The 19,052-nt window shown below is 51.8% G+C and overlaps 1 protein-coding gene across 2 annotated transcripts in view; it reads right to left on the bottom strand.

The window, feature by feature from the left end:
• Nucleotides 1-19,052, bottom strand: part of PLD3 (phospholipase D family member 3) — a 62,802-nt gene that overhangs the window by 23,273 nt on the left and 20,477 nt on the right. For both annotated transcript variants that reach the window (XM_075323654.1, XM_075323653.1), the window contains exon 5: nucleotides 10,623-10,806. In XM_075323654.1, coding sequence (XP_075179769.1) covers nucleotides 10,623-10,806 — 184 coding nt within the window. The remainder of the gene's footprint in view (nucleotides 1-10,622; nucleotides 10,807-19,052) is intronic.

Genomic DNA, 19,052 nt, shown 5'->3' with positions numbered 1-19,052 from the left:
AGACTGCAGGAAGGAAAGAAAAATTGGCAATGCAAATGGCCAGGGAGAAACCCTCTGAGCCGAGCACCAAGCTAAGAATATCTTCCACGTCCTGTGATAGATCTTAGCTGAGGATGGTTTTCTAGCCTGTCTCATTGTGGCAACAACTTCATGAGATAAACCGGAGGCCGCTAGGATCCAGGACTCAATGGCCACACAGTCAGGTTCAGGGCCGCAGAATTCAGATGGAAAAACGGCCCTTGAGACAGCAAATCTGGACGGTCTGGTAGTGCCCACGGTTGGCCTACCGTGAGATGCCACAGATCCGGGTACCACGACCTTCTTGGCCAGTCTGGAGCGACGAGAATGGCTCGATGGCAGTCGGACCTGATTTTCCGGAGAACTCTGGGTAACAATGCTAGAGGTGGGAACACATAGGGGAGTCGGAATTGCGACCAATCCTGAACCACGGCGTCTGCCGCCAGCGCTCGGTGATCGTGAGACCGTGCCATGAAAACTGGGACCTTGTTGTTGTGCCGTGACGCCATCAGATCGACGTCCGGCGTCCCCCAGCGGCAACAGATCTGCTGAAACACGTCCGGGTGAAGGGACCATTCTCCTGCGTCCATGCCCTGGCGACTGAGAAAGTCTGCTTCCCAGTTTTCCACGCCTGGGATGTGAACTGCGGATATGGTGGACGCTTTGCTTTCCACCCACGTCAAAATCCGCCGGACTTCCTGAAAGGCTTGGCGACTGCGTGTTCCCCCTTGGTGGTTGATGTACGCCACCGCCGTGGAATTGTCCGACTGAATCCGAATCTGCTTGCCTTCCAGCCATTGTTGGAAGGCTCGCAGAGCAAGGTAGATTGCTCTGATTTCCAGAACATTGATCTGCAGGGTGGACTCTTCCTGAGTCCACGTCCCCTGAGCCCTGTGGTGGAGAAACACCGCTCCCCACCCTGATAGGCTCGCATCCGTCGTGACCACTGCCCAGGACGGAGGAAGGAACGACTTTCCCTGTGACAATGAGGCGGGGAGAAGCCACCAACGCAGAGAGTCCTTGGCAGTCTGAGAGAGGGAGACAGTCCTGTCGAGGGACGTCGACTTCCCGTCCCATTGGCGGAGAATGTCCCATTGTAGAGGGCGCAGATGAAACTGCGCGAACGGGACTGCCTCCATTGCTGCTACCATCTTTCCTAGGAAATGCATGAGGCGCCTCAGTGAGTGCGACTGGCTCTGAAGGAGAGATTGCACTCCTGTCCTTAGCGAACACTGCTTGTCCAGTGGAAGCTTCACTATCGCTGAGAGAGTATGAAACTCCATGCCAAGATAAGTCAGAGATTGGGTCGGGATGAGATGCGACTTTGGAAAGTTGATAATCCACCCGAAACTCTGGAGAGTGTCTAGTGCCACCTTCAGACTGTGTTGGCATGCCTCTTGAGAGGGTGCCTTTATAAGCAGGTCGTCTAGATACGGGATGACCGAGTGGCCCTGCGAGTGCAGGACAGCTACTACTGCTGCCATGACCTTGGTGAAGACCCGGGGGGCTGTTGCCAGACCGAAAGGTAACGCTACGAACTGCAGGTGTTCGTCGTGTATGACGAAGCGTAGGAAACGCTGATGCTCTGGTGCAATCGGCACGTGGAGATACGCATCTTTGATATCTATTGATGCTAGAAAATCTCCTTGAGACATTGAGGCTATGACGGAGCGTAGGGATTCCATCCGGAACCTCCTGACTTTTACGTGTCTGTTGAGCAACTTTAGATCCAGGACGGGTCGATACGATCCGTCCTTTTTTGGGACTACAAACAGATTGGAGTAAAAACCGTGACCTTGTTCCTGAAGAGGGACGGAGATCACCACTCCTTCCGCCTTTAGAGCGGCCACCGCCTGCAACAGAGCATCGGCTCGGTCTGGTGGTGGAGAAGTTGTGAAGAAACGAGTTGGCGGACGAGAACTGAACTCTATCCTGTACCCGTGAGACAGAATATCCCTCACCCAACGGTCTTTGACGCGTGACAGCCAAATGTCGCCAAAGTGGGAAAGCCTCCCACCGACCGAGGGTGTGGGAATCGGAGACTGCAAGTCAGGAGGACGCCGTCTTGGCAACGGTTCCTCCGGCTGTCCTTTTTGGGCGTGACTGAGACCTCCAAGAATCTGAGCGTCTCTGGTCTTTTTGAGTCTTTTTTGACGAGGCGAATTGGGACCTGCCCGGTCCTCGAAAGGACCGATAACCAGACTGACCCTTCCTCTGTTGGGGTTTGTTTTGTCTGTGTTGCGGTAAGGATGAGTCCTTACCCTTGGAGTGTTTGATGATTTCATCCAAACGCTCTCCAAACAATCGGTCACGAGAAAAAGGCAAATTGGTTAAGCACTTCTTGGAATGAGAATCTGCTTTCCAATGTCTCAACCACAGGGCCCTACGCAAAACAACGGAGTTGGCTGACGCCACTGCCGTGCGGCTTGTAGCGTCAAGAACAGCATTAATCGCGTACGACGCGAATGCCGACATTTGCGAGGTCAATGGTGCTACCTGCGGGGCAAATGCACGTGTGACCGAGTCGACTCGCGCAAGCCCGGCTGAGATAGCTTGGAGTGCCCATACGGCAGCAAAAGATGGCGCTAACGAGGCTCCAATCGCTTCATAGATGGATTTCAGCCAGAGCTCCATCTGCCTGTCAGTGGCATCTTTAAGTGCCGCTCCATCTTCAACTGCAACCAAGGATCTAGCTGCAAGCCTGGAAATTGGAGGATCCACTTTTGGACACTGGGTCCAACCCTTGACCACCTCAGGGGGAAAAGGATAGCGTGTATCTTTAAGCCGTTTAGAAAAACGCCTTTCCGGATAAGCGTGGGGTTTCTGGATTGCGTCTCTAAAGTCAGCGTGGTCCAGAAAAGTGCTTAATGTACGCTTAGGATATCTGAAATGGATTTTCTCGTGCTGCGAAGCTGACTCCTCTACAGGAGGAGCTGGTGGGGAAATATTTAACATCTTATTGATGGACGCTATAAGATCATTAACTATGGCGTCACCATCTGGTGTATCTAGATTGAGAGCGGTCCCAGGATCAGAATCCTGATCAGTGACGTCCGCTTCATCACCCATAGATTCATCTCGCTGGGATCCTGACCATTGAGATGAATGTGAAGGCCCCTCATAGCGAGCCCGCTTAGGTTGCCTGGGGCCATCGTCCGAGTCAGAGTCTTCACCCTGAGGTGTATGTGCCCGTCCCGGAGCTTGGAGGTAATTCAGCTGAGGGGGACCAGGGGGCAATGATTGCACAGTGTCCGTGGCCTGAAGTACAGGCCTAGCTCGCAATGCGTCAAGAATTTGTGACATAGTGAGAGACATTCTGTCAGCAAAAGCTGTAAACTCAGTTCCTGTCACCTGGACAGCATTCACAGGTGGTACACCCTGGGTCACGTCCAGCAGAGGTCCCGACTGTGCAAGCGCCGCAGGGGCCGAGCACTGCACACAATGGGGGTCAGTGGAGCCTGCCGGTAGAAAAGTCCCACATGCGGTACAGGAAGCATATAATGTCTGTGCCTTGGCACCCTTGCGTTTTGCGGACGACATGCTGTTGGCTCTCTGCAATGTGAGAGAGTCTATAGCCAAAGGGCGACAAGCGCTATGCAGTACAAAGTATTTGCAGGAACAAAATACTAAGATTACTACTGGCACAAGAGGGGGTGAGCCCAAAGGGCTGCTTACCGCCCGCTGAATAGCGGGTAAGAGGCGCAGAATTCCTTGTCTGGGTCTCCCCGGCTCCCCTCTGCAGCTCAGCGTGTCAGCAGGAATGGCTGCCGGCGTCTGTGGAGAGGGGCGGTCCGTGGGAGTTCCCAAACAAAAGTGCGGGAAACAGTGTCCCCTCTGTGCCTATTGTGAGGGCTGGAGTATGTAAAAACGACTCCAGCCCTCCGCGCTGATGCACTGACCAGCGTCCCGCCCCTCTCCTGACTGGCAGGTCCGGGGGCGGGAACGAACGGAAATAGGCCGCAAAAGCCGGGGACTCGAGTTATCAGCGCGGCCGCCGTAAAAGCGCGGCCCGCGCTGAAGTCCCCGGCGCACCACAAGTGCCAGCCGCGCCGCAGTCCCAGCGGCCGGCGCGACCTTTTCCCAAAAGTGTGCCTGCTTCAGCGAAGCTGAATGAGGCTATGGCACAAGCGCCGCAGCGCTGATGTCCCTGGCGCACTACAACACCCAGCATGCTGCGGTGTGAGCGCCAAATGCACGGGGACACAGAGTACCTTGAGGAAGCAGGGCCATGTCCCTGATGTACTCCGCTCCATCCAGCATCTTCTCCAGGGGCTGTAGATGGAGCACGGTCTCAGTGCCTGGAGACCAGTAATCCCACTTCACCCAGAGCCCTGTAAAAAGGGATGGGGAAGGAATCAGCATGTGGGCTCCAGCCGCCGTACCCGCAATGGGTACCTCAACCTTACAAACACCTCCGACATACAGTGGGGTGAGAAGGGAGCATGCTGGGAGCCCTGTATGGGCCCTCTTTTCTTCCATCCGACATAGTCAGCAGCTGCTGCTGACTAAAAACAATGGAGCTATGCGTGCGTGTCTGACCTCCTGCGCACAAAGCTAAAACTGAGGAATCCGTACTCCTACGGGAGGGTGTATAGCCAGAAGGGGAGGGGCCTTACACTTTTAAGTGTAGTTCTTTGTGCGGCCTCCAGAGGCAGTAGCTATACACCACTGTCACACTGTCTGGGTCTCCCAATTAGGAGCGAAAAAGAAAACACAGATAGTGCCGAGACTTGCCCTTTAAGGGAGCTGAGCGACAAGCCCTTTTCCAACCCCGATTGCAGGAAGGAAAGAAAGGTGGGCAATGCAAATGGCCAAGGGGATACTCTCTGTGCAGAGCACCAGGATAAGAAAATCTTCCACGTTCTGTGGTAGATCTTAGCAGACGTTGACTTCCTAGCTTGTCTCATTGTGGCTACGACTCCTTGAGATAATCCTGCGGAGGCTAGGATCCAGGACTCAATGGCCACACAGTCAGGTTCAGGGCCGCAGAATTCTGATGGAAAAACGGCCCTTGGGACAGTAAGTCTGGTCGGTCTGGCAGTGACCACGGTCGACCGACCGTGAGATGCCACAGATCCGGATACCACGATCTCCTCGGCCAGTCTGGGGCGACGAGTATGACGCGGCTGCAATCGGATCTGATCTTGCGTAACACTCTGGGCAAGAGTGCCAGAGGTGGGAAGACGTATGGGAGCCGGAACTGCGACCAATCTTGAACTAATGCGTCTGCCGCCAGAGCTCTTTGATCGCGCGACCTCGCCATGAATGCCGGGACCTTGTTGTTGTGCCGGGACGCCATTAGGTCGACGTCCGGCACTCCCCATCGGCGACAGATTTCCTGAAACACGTCCGGGTGAAGGGACCACTCCCCTGCGTCCATGCCCTGGCGACTGAGGAAGTCTGCTTCCCAATTTTCTACGCCTGGGATGTGAACCGCGGATATGGTGGATGCTGTGTCCTCCACCCACATTAGAATGCGCCGGACTTCTTGGAATGCTTGCCGACTGCGCGTCCCTCCTTGGTGGTTGATGTATGCCACCGCTGTGGAGTTGTCCGACTGGATTCGGATCTGCTTTCCTTCCAGCCACTGTTGGAAGGCCAGTAGGGCAAGATACACTGCCCTGATTTCCAGAACATTGATCTGAAGGGTCGACTCCTGCGGAGTCCACGTCCCCTGGGCCCTGTGGTGGAGAAACACTGCTCCCCACCCTGACAGACTCGCATCTGTCGTGACCACTGCCCAGGATGGGGGCAGGAAGGATCTTCCCTGAGACAATGAGGTGGGAAGGAGCCACCATTGTAGAGAGTCCTTGGCCGTCTGGGAAAGAGAGACTTTCCTGTCCAGGGACGTTGACTTCCCGTCCCATTGGCGGAGAATGTCCCATTGAAGTGGGCGCAGATGAAACTGCGCAAAGGGAACTGCTTCCATGGCTGCCACCATCTTCCCGAGGAAGTGCATGAGGCGCCGTAAGGGGTGCGACTGGCCTTGAAGGAGGGATTGCACCCCTGTCTGTAGGGACCGCTGCTTGTTCAGCGGAAGCTTCACTCTCGCTGCTCGAGTATGAAACTCCATGCCAAGATACGTTAGCGACTGTGACGGTGACAGATTCGACTTTGGAAAGTTGATGATCCATCCGAACGTCTGTAGAGTCTCCAGCGTAGCATGTAGACTGAGTTGGCATGCCTCTTGAGAGGGTGCCTTGACAAGTAGATCGTCTAGGTAAGGGATCACCGAGTGTCCCTGAGAGTGCAAGACTGCTACCACCGCCGCCATGACCTTGGTGAAGACCCGGGGGGCTGTCGCCAGACCGAATGGCAGAGCTACGAACTGAAGATGATCGTTTCCTATCACAAAACGTAGAAAACGTTGATGTTCTGTAGCAATTGGCACGTGGAGATAAGCATCTTTGATGTCTATTGAGGCAAGGAAGTCTCCTTGAGACATTGAGGCAACGACAGAGCGGAGGGTTTCCATCCGGAACCGTCTGGCGTGCACATGTTTGTTGAGCAGCTTTAGATCCAGAACAGGACGGAACGAGCCGTCCTTTTTTGGAACCACAAAGAGATTGGAGTAAAACCCTCGCCCTTGTTCCTGAGGCGGTACAGGAACCACTACTCCTTCCGCTCTTAGGGAGTCCACCGCCTGCAGCAGGGCATCTGCTCGGTCTGGATGTGGGGAGGTTCTGAAGAACCGAGCTGGAGGACGAGAACTGAACTCGATTCTGTACCCGCGAGACAAAATGTTTGTCACCCACCGGTCTTTGACCTGTGACATCCAAATGTCGGAAAAGCGGGAGAGCCTGCCCCCAACCGGAGATGCGGAGGGGGGGGGGCTGGAAGTCATGAGGTAGCCGCTTTGGAAGCGGTTCCTCCATTTGCTTTCTTGGGGCGTGCGTGAGCCCGCCAGGAATCTGAGACTCTTTGCGTCCTCTGAGTCCCTTTGGACGAGGAGAATTGTGTCTTGCCCGAACCTCGAAAGGACTGAAACCTCTGCTGCCATTTTTTCTGCTGAGGTTTGCTTGATCTGGGCTGGGGTAAGGAAGAGTCTTTACCCTTGGACTGTTTAATGATGTCAGCCAATGGCTCGCCAAACAGTCTATCTCTAGATAAAGGCAAGCTGGTTAAACATTTTTTGGAACCAGCATCTGCTTTCCAGTCCTTTAACCACAAGGCTCTGCGCAAAACTACCGAATTGGCGGACGCCATTGAGGTGCGGCTGGTAGATTCTAGGACCGCATTGATAGCGTAAGACGCAAACGCAGACATCTGCGAGGTAAGGAACGCCACTTGCGGCGCCGCTGGATGTATGATAGCATCCACTTTTGCTAAACCAGCTGAAATAGCTTGGAGTGCCCATACGGCTGCGAATGCTGGAGCAAACGACGCGCCGATAGCTTCATAGACAGATTTTAACCAAAGGTCCATCTGTCTGTCATTGGCATCCTTAAGTGAAGCGCCATCCTCCACTGCAACTATGGATCTAGCTGCAAGTTTGGAAATCGGGGGGTCTACTTTTGGACACTGGGTCCAGCGCTTGACCACATCAGGGGGGAAAGGAAAACGTGTATCCTTAGAACGTTTAGAGAAACGCCTTTCTGGATGAGCGTCGTGTTTCTGGATTGACTCTCTGAAGTCAGAGTGATCCAAGAAAGCACTCAATTTACGCTTGGGATAGAGGAAACGAAACTTCTCCTGCTCTGCAGCTGCCTCCTCTGCAGAAGGAGCTGGGGGAGAAATATCCAACAGTCTATTGATGGCTGAGATAAGATCGTTTACCATGGCGTCCCCATCCGGGGTATCCAGATTGAGAGGGGTTCCAGGATAAGACTCCTGATCACTCTCTTCAGACGCATCACAGGGCGACTGATTGCGCTGAGACCCTGAGCAGTGTGATGACGTTGAGGGTCTTTCCCAGCGAGCTCGCTTAGGGTGGCTGGGGCTATCATCTGAGTCATAATACTCAGCCTGAGAAGCCGGGGACCCCCTTGTAGTCTGGATTAATTCCAACTGAGGGGGATTAGAGGACAGAGACCTCGCCGTGTCCATAGACTGAGCCCCAGTCATGGATTGCAAAGTTTCAAGGATTTTTGCCATAGTCACAGACATTCCATCAGCAAAAACTGCAAAGTCTGTCCCTGACACCGGGGCAGGACTTACAAGCGTCTCAGCCTGGGTCACTACCTCTCCGGACTCCGGCTGGCGAAGCAGCACCGGATCTGAGCATTGCACACAATGGGGGTCTTTGGAACCTGCTGGTATAGCAGCCCCACATGCAGCACACGCAGTGTACACAGCCCTAGCCTTGGCAGCCTTGCGTTTTGTGGATGACATGTTGCTGCCTCCTCAGAGCGATCTGGGGTATCCAGCCAGGAAGCGACCTCACAGTGCAAGAAATAAATAAATATATATATCTGGTGACACAGTACACCAATACACACTGAGGCACTAGAGGGGCCAGCTGAAATGCCGCTTACCGCCCGCTTAAGAGCGGGTGTGTGGTCTCCAAAAGCCCCCTAGTCCAGGTCTCCCAGAGCCTTGCGTCCTTCCTCTAGCCAGACTGCATGTAATGGCTGCCGGCGTCCTGGGAGAGGAGGGGGGGCGGGCCCTGGGCGTTCCTGACTAAGAGCGGGAAGCCTGCTTCCCTCTGTGCCTAGTGAGAGGGCTGGAGCATGTAAATCAGGCTCCAGCCCTCGTCGCTGCTGCGAAACAGCGTCTCTCCCCTACCCTGATTGACAGGGTGGAGGCGGGAACGAAGCGGAGCTAGGCCGCAAAAGCCGGGGACTGGATTTATAAACGCCGCCGCCGTAAAAGCGCGGTCGGCGTGTCCCCGGCGCACCACAAGTCACAGCAGCGCCGCCCGGTCCAGTGGGGGTCGGCGCTGCGTTCCCACAACACAAAGTCCCCCAGTAAACTGTAGGAACACTAACTCCAACGTTACGGTCCCCGGCGCACTACAACACCCAGCCAGCCCGGAGTGTGTCTGTGCCTGCCGGGGACACAGAGTACCTGTATGATGCAGGGCCTTGTCCCTGATTGTACTCCTGCTCCATATCCATCAGGTGCTATGGGTCTGTGGATGGAGCCCGGCGTCAGAGCTTAGAGGCCGGCAGGATCCCACTTCCACAGAGCCCTACAAGGGGATGTGGAAGGAAAACAGCATGTGGGGCTCCAGCCCCTGTACCAGCAATAGGTACCTCAACCTTACAACACCATCCACGGGTGAGAAGGGAGCATGCTGGGGGCCCTATATGGGCCCTCTTTTCTTCCATCCGAAATAGTCAGCAGCTACTGCTGACTAAAATCTGTGGAGCTATGCGTGGATGTCTGACCTCCTTCGCACAAAGCTTGAAAACTGGAGAACCCGTGATACCACGGGGGGGTATAGCCAGAAGGGGAGGGGCCTTGCACTTTTTAGTGTAGTGCTTTGTGTGGCCTCCGGAGGGCAGTAGCTATACCCCAATCGTCTGGGTCTCCCAATAGAGCGCTGAAGAAAAATGAGCAACATGCACGCTACACTTCAGAATTCTCATTGACTTAAAGAGAGACATGTAAATTTGTGGCACAATCTTCACCAAAAAATGCATTGTGCACACAAGGCCTAAAAGTCTATTTAGAGGTTTGTGCACAAGGACTAAGCTGCAAAAATAAATCTGTGCATATCAAGCAGATTTAGATATGGAATTGTGGTTGCAGATTTTCTACACATTAAAGAGAAAAACCAGCAGGATTTTCATATATGAAGTAAAGCCAGTGCTATACTGGGGCTAGGATGCGGAATGTAAGCATAGCTTTTGTTCTGAGATTGGAGGTTTTATTTCAGAAATAAGTGCAAGTAAAGGTTCAGCAATACACTGCTATTTGATTGACAGGTGCAACAGGAAGGGAATACTGTATGTGGATCCAGTCTTGCTATCTATTCCCACCCGGAATTAGCATCTATGACAGCGACAGGGGGAGGAAGGCCAGGCAAGCAGACAGGGGCGGGAATAGAAAGCAATACCAGACCCACGTATTCCCTTCCTGTTGCACCTGTCAATCAAATATCAGTGCATTGCAGGAACTTTACTTCCACATATTTCAGAAATAAAACCTCCAATCTCTGAACAAAAGCTCTGCTTACATTCAGCATCCTAGCCCCAGTATAGCACTGGCTTTACTTTATATATGAAAATCCTGCTGCTTGGTTCCCTTTAAATGCAAAACATTTTTGCTGTGTTTCCTCCCCATTGGGAACAGCCCCAAAAGATGGCTATAAAAACTGGGTATTTGTATATCACTCCCAATAATATTAACTACATCTGCCCCTAAAACAAAAATATGTTTCTGAAATGACTGCAAAGCGTGGGGTATTTAAATCTGCAAAAAAAAAAAAAGTTTCAAAAGTTGTCAACAACTTTCCATTTCATTTCCTCAGTCAAGATCTGATTGTTGTCAGTGAATGAGGCTTTCTTGTTGCTGCAGAAGGATTACGCTTTTTCATAAAACCTGAAAAGCCTCAGGCTCTTGGTTTAGATAGAAACCTGTTTGGTCACAGACCACAAATATGTGAGCAATCAGTTACAGGATGACAGAAGCGCTGTGCAGAAGCTGGAGACATATTGTACCTCGTGAGCTGAGGGATGCTTGGTGTGGGTGTCATTATTGGTCAGGGTCCAGTAGAAAGATGCGATGTCCACACTGCTCTTAGCTTGGCTTAGGAGGTTCATCCAGCTCTGAAATACCGATGGATTGAGGGTGGAGTTCGGAGAATATTCCAGCCCTTCCGGGATGCTCTCCACTAGAACGATACTATGGGATAAAAAGATGTGACATACCGGTAAATCCAACCGCAACGACTCTACAGCAAGTTACTGTCCACATAGCTCCAACCTCCCCATAATTATGCACATGTTTATTTAAAAGAAAGATACTGGGAATAGTGTTAGCGGCTCATCTCCTGAAAGGGCAAATGATCAGGCATATTAAAACCCAACATGTCTGGTCCATATTTATTCTGCTGTTGGAAGGACAATAAGGAAGAAGGGGAAGAAGAATATGCAGAAAATGTACTGCAAACGGTTAAATATTCAATCCTTCATATTGAATAAAAATGTTTAAAAGCCATTCCAATCACAATATACACATATAAGGTGCTCAAAAGAGAACAAAATGTGGTCTTTTGAGCATAAGAGATATGTTTTTTTTCTTGCTTGTGATAAAGAAATATATTTTATGGCCAGTAAACAAACTGCAGAAAACATTTCAGGAAATCACATGAATTATAAACCTGTGGTGTGAAGTTTATATCGAGGCTAAACTTATATATATATCTATATATATATATATATATTATATATGTATATATATATACCCATACGTGTGTGTGTATATATAAATAAATATATATATAAATAAATATATATATATATATATATATATATATATATATATATATATATATATATATATATAAAAATATATACATATGTATATATATATATATATCAGACCAAAAGTTTGGACACACCTCATCTTTATTTTCATGACTTTAAAAATTGTAGATTCACATTGAAGGCATCAAAGAAGGGAATTTTGTTTACTTACCGTAAATTCCTTTTCTTCTAGCTCCAATTGGGAGACCCAGACAATTGGGTGTATAGCTACTGCCTCCGGAGGCCGCACAAAGTACTACACTTAAAAGTGTAAGGCCCCTCCCCTTCTGGCTATACACCCCCCCGTGGGAGCACGGGTCCCTCAGTTTTAGTGCAAAAGCAAGAAGGAGGAAAGCCAATAACTGTTTCAAAAACAAATTCAATCCGATAAACAATATCGGAGAACGTAACTTATCAACATGAACAACATGTGCACCCGAAAAACAAATACCCTAAGAAAAAACAGGGCGGGTGCTGGGTCTCCCAATTGGAGCTAGAAGAAAAGGAATTTACGGTAAGTAAACAAAATTCCCTTCTTCTTTTTCGCTCCTAATTGGGAGACCCAGACAATTGGGACGTCCAAAAGCAGTCCCTGGGTGGGTAAAAGAATACCTCGTGATCGGGCTGTCAGGCAGCCCTTTCTTACAGGTGGGCCACCGCCGCCTGCAGGACTTGTCTACCTAGGCTGGCATCCGCCGAAGCGTAGGTATGCACCTGATAATGCTTGGTAAAAGTGTGCAGACTCGACCAGGTAGCCGCCTGGCACACCTGCTGAGCCGTAGCCTGATGCCGTAATGCCCAGGACGCACCCACGGCTCTGGTAGAATGGGCCTTCAGTCCAGAAGGAGTCGGAAGCCCAGCAGAACGGTAGGCGTGAAGAATTGGTTCCTTGATCCACCGCGCAAGGGTGGATTTGGAAGCTTGCGACCCTTTATGCTGACCAGCGACCAGGATAAAGAGTGCATCCGAACGGCGCAGAGGCGCCGTGCGGGAAATGTAGATCCTGAGTGCTCTCACCAGGTCCAACAGATGCAAACCCTTTTCAAATTGGTGAACTGGATGCGGACACAAAGATGGTAAAGTGATATCCTGATTGAGATGAAAGGAAGATACCACCTTGGGAAGAAACTCTGGAATTGGACGCAGTACTACCTTGTCTTGGTGAAACACCAGGAAGGGAGATTTGCAAGATAACGCCGCCAGCTCTGACACTCTCCGAAGAGACGTGACCGCCACCAGAAAAGCCACTTTCTGTGAAAGCCGAGAAAAGGAAATCTCCTTCATAGGCTCGAAAGGTGGCTTCTGGAGAGCAATTAGAACCTTGTTCAGATCCCAGGGTTCCAATGGCCGCTTGTAAGGGAGAACGATATGACAAACCCCTTGCAGGAACGTGCGTACCTTAGGAAGTCGCGCCAGGCGCTTCTGAAAGAATACGGATAGCGCAGAGACTTGTCCTTTAAGGGAGCTAAGCGACAAACCTTTTTCCAACCCAGACTGCAGGAAGGAAAGAAAAATAGGCAATGCAAATGGCCAGGGAGAAACTCCCTGAGCGGAGCACCAAGATAAGAATATCTTCCACGTTCTGTGGTAGATCTTGGCGGAGGATGGTTTCCTAGCCTGTCTCATGGTGGCAACAACTTCATGAGATAAACCTGAGGTCCCTAGGATCCAGGACTCAATGGCCACACAGTCAGGTTCAGGGCCGCAGAATTCAGATGGAAAAACGGCCCTTGAGACAGCAAGTCTGGACGGCCTGGTAGCGCCCACGGTTGTCCTACCGTAAGATGCCACAGATCCGGGTACCACGACCTCCTTGGCCAGTCTGGAGCGACGAGAATGGCGCAACGGCAGTCGGACCTGATTTTGCGGAGCACTCTGGGCAACAATGCCAGAGGAGGAAACACATAAGGTAGTCGGAACTGCGACCAATCCTGAACTAAGGCGTCTGCCGCCAGAGCTCGGTGATCGTGAGACCGTGCCATGAAAACCGGGACCTTGTTGTTGTGCCGTGACGCCATCAGGTCGACGTCCGGCATCCCCCAGCGGCGACAGATCTCCTGAAACACGTCCGGGTGAAGGGACCATTCCCCTGCGTCCATGCCCTGGCGACTGAGAAAGTCTGCTTCCCAGTTTTCCACGCCTGGGATGTGAACTGCGGATATGGTGGATGCTGTGTTTTCCACCCACGTCAGAATCCGCCGGACTTCTTGAAAGGCTTGCCGACTGCGTGTTCCCCCTTGGTGGTTGATGTACGCCACCGCTGTGGAATTGTCCGACTGAATCCGGATCTGCTTGCCCTCCAGCCACTGTTGGAAGGCTCGCAGAGCAAGATAGACTGCTCTGATTTCCAGAACATTGATCTGAAGGGTGGACTCTCTCTGAGTCCACGTACCCTGAGCCCTGTGGTGAAGAAACACTGCTCCCTACCCTGATAGGCTCGCATCTGTCGTGACCACCGCCCAGGATGGGGGTAGGAACGACTTTCCTTTTGACAATGAGGTGGGAAGAAGCCACCATCGGAGAGAGTCCTTGGCTGCCTGAGAGAGGGAGACATCCCTGTCGAGGGACGTCGACTTCCCGTCCCATTGGCGGAGAATGTCCCATTGTAGAGGGCGCAGATGAAACTGCGCGAAAGGGACTGCTTCCATTGCTGCCACCATCTTCCCTAGGAAATGCATGAGGCGCCTCAGGGAGTGGGACTGGTTCTGCAGGAGAGATTGCACCCCTGTCTGCAGAGAGCACTGCTTGTCCAGTGGAAGCTTCACTATCGCTGAGAGAGTATGAAACTCCATGCCAAGATATGTTAGTGATTGGGTCGGGGTTAGATTTGACTTTGAAAAGTTGATAATCCACCCGAAACTCTGGAGAGTCTTCAGTGCCACGTCCAGACTGTGTTGGCATGCCTCTTGAGAGGGTGCCTTTATAAGTAGATCGTCCAAATACGGGATCACGGAGTGACCCTGCGAGTGCAGGACAGCTACTACTGCTGCCATGACCTTGGTGAAGACCCGAGGGGCTGTTGCCAGCCCGAAAGGTAACGCTACGAACTGCAGGTGTTCGCTTTCTATAACGAAGCGTAGAAAACGCTGATGCTCTGGCGCAATCGGCAGGTGAAGATAAGCATCTTTGATGTCTATTGATGCTAAGAAATCTCCTTGAGACATTGAGGCTATGACGGAGCGTAGAGATTCCATCCGGAACCTCCTGGTTTTTACGTGTTTGTTGAGCAACTTTAGATCCAGGACGGGCCGAAAGGACCCGTCCTTCTTTGGCACCACAAACAGATTGGAGTAAAAACCGTGACCTTGTTCCTGAAGAGGAACGGAAGTCACCACTCCTTCCGCCTTTAGAGCGGCCACCGCCTGCAGCAGAGCATCGGCTCGGTCGGGCGGTGGGGAAGTTCTGAAGAAACGAGTTGGAGGACGAGAGCTGAACTCTATCCTGTACCCGTGAGACAGAATGTCCTTCACCCAACGGTCTTTGACCTGTGACAGCCAAATGTCGCCAAAGCGGGAGAGCCTGCCACCGACCGAGGATGCGGAGAGAGGAGGCTGAAAGTCATGAGGAAGCCGTCTTGGTAACGGTTCTTCCTGCTGTCTTTTTTGGGCGTGACTGAGTCCGCCAAGAATCTGAGCCTCTCTGATCCTTTTGAGTCCTTTTGGACGAGGAGAATTGGGACCTGCCTGAGCCTCGAAAGGACCGAAAACCAGACTGACCCCTCCTTTGTTGGGGCTTGTTTTGTCTGTGTTGAGGTAAGGATGAGTCCTTACCCTTGGAGTGTTTAATGATTTCATCCAAACGCTCCCCAAACAATCGGTCGCGAGAAAAAGGCAAACTGGTTAAGCACTTCTTGGAAGCAGAATCTGCCTTCCATTCTCTCAACCACAGGGCTCTGCGCAAAACCACGGAGTTGGCTGACGCCACCGCCGTACGGCTCGTAGAGTCCAGGACAGCATTAATCGCGTAAGACGCGAATGCAGACATTTGAGAGGTCAATGGTGCCACCTGCGGGGCAGATGTACGTGTGACCGAGTCGACTTGTATAAGCCCAGCTGAAATGGCTTGGAGTGCCCATACGGCTGCAAAAGCTGGCGCCAACGACGCTCCAATAGCTTCATAGATGGATTTCAGCCAGAGCTCCATCTGCCTGTCAGTGGCATCTTTAAGTGCCGCTCCATCTTCTACTGCAACTAAAGATCTAGCTGCAAGCCTGGAGATTGGAGGGTCCACCTTGGGACACTGGGTCCAACCCTTGACCACGTCAGGGGGAAAAGGATAGCGTGTATCTTTAAGCCGTTTAGAAAACCGCTTCTCAGGATAAGCGTGGTGTTTCTGGATTGCATCTCTAAAGTCAGAGTGGTCCAGAAAAGTGCTTAATTTACGCTTGGAATATCTGAAATGGAATTTCTCCTGCTGTGAAGCTGCCTCCTCCGCAGGAAGAGCTGGCGGGGAAATATCTAACATCCTATTGATGGACGCTATAAGATCATTCACTATGGCGTCACCATCCGGTGTATCCAGATTGAGAGCGGTCCCAGGATCAGAATCTTGATCAGTTACATCCGCCTCATCACCCATAGATTCGTCCCGCTGGGATCCTGACCAGTGAGACGAAGTTGAGGGCCCCTCATAACGAGCCCGCTTAGGTTGTCTGGGACTGTTGTCTGAGTCAGAATCGTCACCCTGGGGTGCATGTGACACCCCCGGAGCTTGGAAGTGTTCCAGCTGAGGGGGACCAGGGAGCAATGATGCCACAGTGTCCATGGTCTGAGTTACTGGTCTAGACTGCAATGTTTCAAGAATCCTTGACATGGTCATAGACAATCTGTCAGCAAAAGCTGCAAACTCCGTTCCTGTCACCTGGACAGCATTCACAGGTGGTACACCCTGGGTCACGTCCAGCAGAGGCCCCGGCTGTGCAAGTTGCACAGGGGCCGAGCACTGCACACAATGGGGGTCAGTGGAACCTGCCGGTAGAGCAGCCCCACATGCGGTACAGTAAGCATATAATGTCTGTGCCTTGGCACCCTTGCGTTTTGCGGACGACATGCTGTTGCCTCCTTGTAATCTAGGAGGGTATATAGCCGAGAATCACCAGCGACCGTACAGTACAAAGTATTTGCAAACACAAAATACTCAGTATACAAACGGCACAAGTGGGGGTGAGCCCTTGAGGGCTGCTTACCGCCCGCTGAACAGCGGGTATGAGGCCGTAGAATCCCGTGTCTGGGTCTCCCCGTCTCCCCTCTGCAGCTCAGCGTGCAGGCAGGAATGGCTGCCGGCGTTCAGTGAAGAGGGGCGGACCGTGGGCGTGCCACAAACAAAGTGCGGGAAACTGCGTCCTACTGTGCCTGGTGTGAGGGCTGGAGTATGTAAAAAAGACTCCAGCCCTCAGCGCTGATGCTCTGTACAGCGTCCCGCCCTCCTCCTGACTGGCAGGTGCGGAGGCGGGAACGAACGAACTAGGCCGCAAAAGCCGGGGACTGTAGTAATAAGCGCGGCCGTGATATATGCACGGTCAGCGCGGAAGTCCCCGGCGCACCACAAGTCCCAGCCGCGTCGCAGTCCCAGCGGCCGGCGCGACCGTTCTCCCTGAGTCTACCCACTCAGCTAAGCTGAAGTGAGGAAATGGCACAAGCGCAGCAGCGCTGTTGTCCCCGGCGCACTAACACACCCAGCAATGCTGCGGTGTGCGCGCGTATGCACGGGGACACAGAGTACCTTGACGGAGCAGGGCCATGTCCCTGACGATACTCAGCTCCATATCCAGCGGCTTCTCCAGGGGCTGTGGATGGAGCACGGTCTCAGTGCCTGGAGACCGGTAAAATCCCACTTCGCCCAGAGCCCTAATGGGGATGGGGAAGGAATCAGCATGTGGGCTCCAGCCTCCGTACCCGCAATGGGTACCTCAACCTTAACAAGCACCACCGACAGAAAGTGGGGTGAGAAGGGAGCATGCTGGGGGCCCTGTATGGGCCCTCTTTTCTTCCATCCGACATAGTCAGCAGCTGCTGCTGACTAAATAGTGGAGCTATGCGTGCGTGTCTGACCTCCTTCGCACAAAGCAAAAAACTGAGGGACCCGTGCTCCCACGGGGGGGTGTATAGCCAGAAGGGGAGGGGCCTTACACTTTTAAGTGTAGTACTTTGTGCGGCCTCCGGAGGCAGTAGCTATACACCCAATTGTCTGGGTCTCCCAATTAGGAGCGAAAAAGAAACTATGAATTAACACACGTGGAATGAAATAGTTAACAAAAAAGTGTGAAACAACTGAAAATATGTCTTATATTCTAGGTTCTTCAAAGTAGCCACCTTTTGCTTTGATTACTGCTTTACACATTCTTGGCATTCTCTTGATGAGCTTCAAGAGGTAGTCACCGAAAATGGTTTTCCAACAGTCTTGAAGGAGTTCCCAGAGATGCTTAGCACTTGTTGGCTCTTTTGCCTTCACTCTGCGGTCCAGCTCACCCCAAACCAACTCGATTGGGTTCAGGTCTTTTGACTGTGGAGACCAGGTCATCTGGCGTAGCACCCCATCACTCTCCTTCTTAGTCAAATAGCCCTTACACAGCCTGGAGGTGTGTTTGGGGTCATTGTCCTGTTGAAAAATAAATGATGGTCCAACTAAACGCAAAGCGGATGGAACAGCATGCCGCTGCAAGATGCTGTGGTAGCCATGCTGGTTCTGTATGTCTTCAATGTTGAATAAATCCCCAACAGTGTCACCAGCAAAGCCCCCCCACACCATCACACCTCCTCCATGCTTCACGGTGGGAACCAGCCATGTAGAGTCCATCCGTTCACCTTTTCTACAAAGACACGGTGGTTGGATCCAAAGATCTCAAATTTGGACTCATCAAACCAAAGCACAGATTTCCACTGGTCTAATGTCCGTTCCTTGTGTTCTTTAGCCCAGACAAGTCTCTTCTGCTTGTTGCCTGTCCTTAGCAGTGGTTTCCTAGCAGCTATTTTACCATGAAGGCCTGCTGCACAAAGTCTCCACTTAATAGTTGTTCTAGATATGAGAAAGTGTGTCCAAACTTTTGGTCTATACTGTGTCCACCGCCATTAACTTGAGAACGGCGGCAGCTATAGGCATAGAAGTGGTGTCTAGGTATAGTAAAGTAGCCATGTGCTACGCAATGAAACCACCTATAGCGCCACCTGGTGGAAAACAACGGAGTTAGCATTTTTATCTCGAAAACGGAACGAGATAGAGAAAAAAGTGAGTTACAAAGTTGTAGGGCATCATCAATTCAATACGAATCGACATCTTGCATACAGAAATGCTATGATTAGAATGTGTAAAACTCACAAGGCTGCGGACGTGAAGCGATACCTCATGGAGACCTTCCTACAAGTCATTGGGTATGGTGGCTGTGTGGAGTGGCCTCCACGCTCACCTGACCTGACCCCATTGAAGTCACATCAAACAGCAGGTGTATGCGACCCCTCCACCAACATTGCAGGACCTACGATAACGTATCATAGGCGCCATAGGTGGTTTCATTGCGTAGCGCATGGCTACTTTACTATACCTAGACACCACTGCTATTCCTATAGCTACCGCCGTTTTCAAGTTAATGGCGGTGGACAGGATATGGGTGGACACACTGTATATGAT

The sequence above is a fragment of the Anomaloglossus baeobatrachus genome, chromosome 9 (assembly GCF_048569485.1).
Source record: "Anomaloglossus baeobatrachus isolate aAnoBae1 chromosome 9, aAnoBae1.hap1, whole genome shotgun sequence".
NCBI classification, from domain to species: Eukaryota; Metazoa; Chordata; class Amphibia; order Anura; family Aromobatidae; genus Anomaloglossus; species Anomaloglossus baeobatrachus.
Note: the sequence above shows the minus strand (reverse complement) of the source record. Positions and strands in the feature narration are given on the sequence as shown.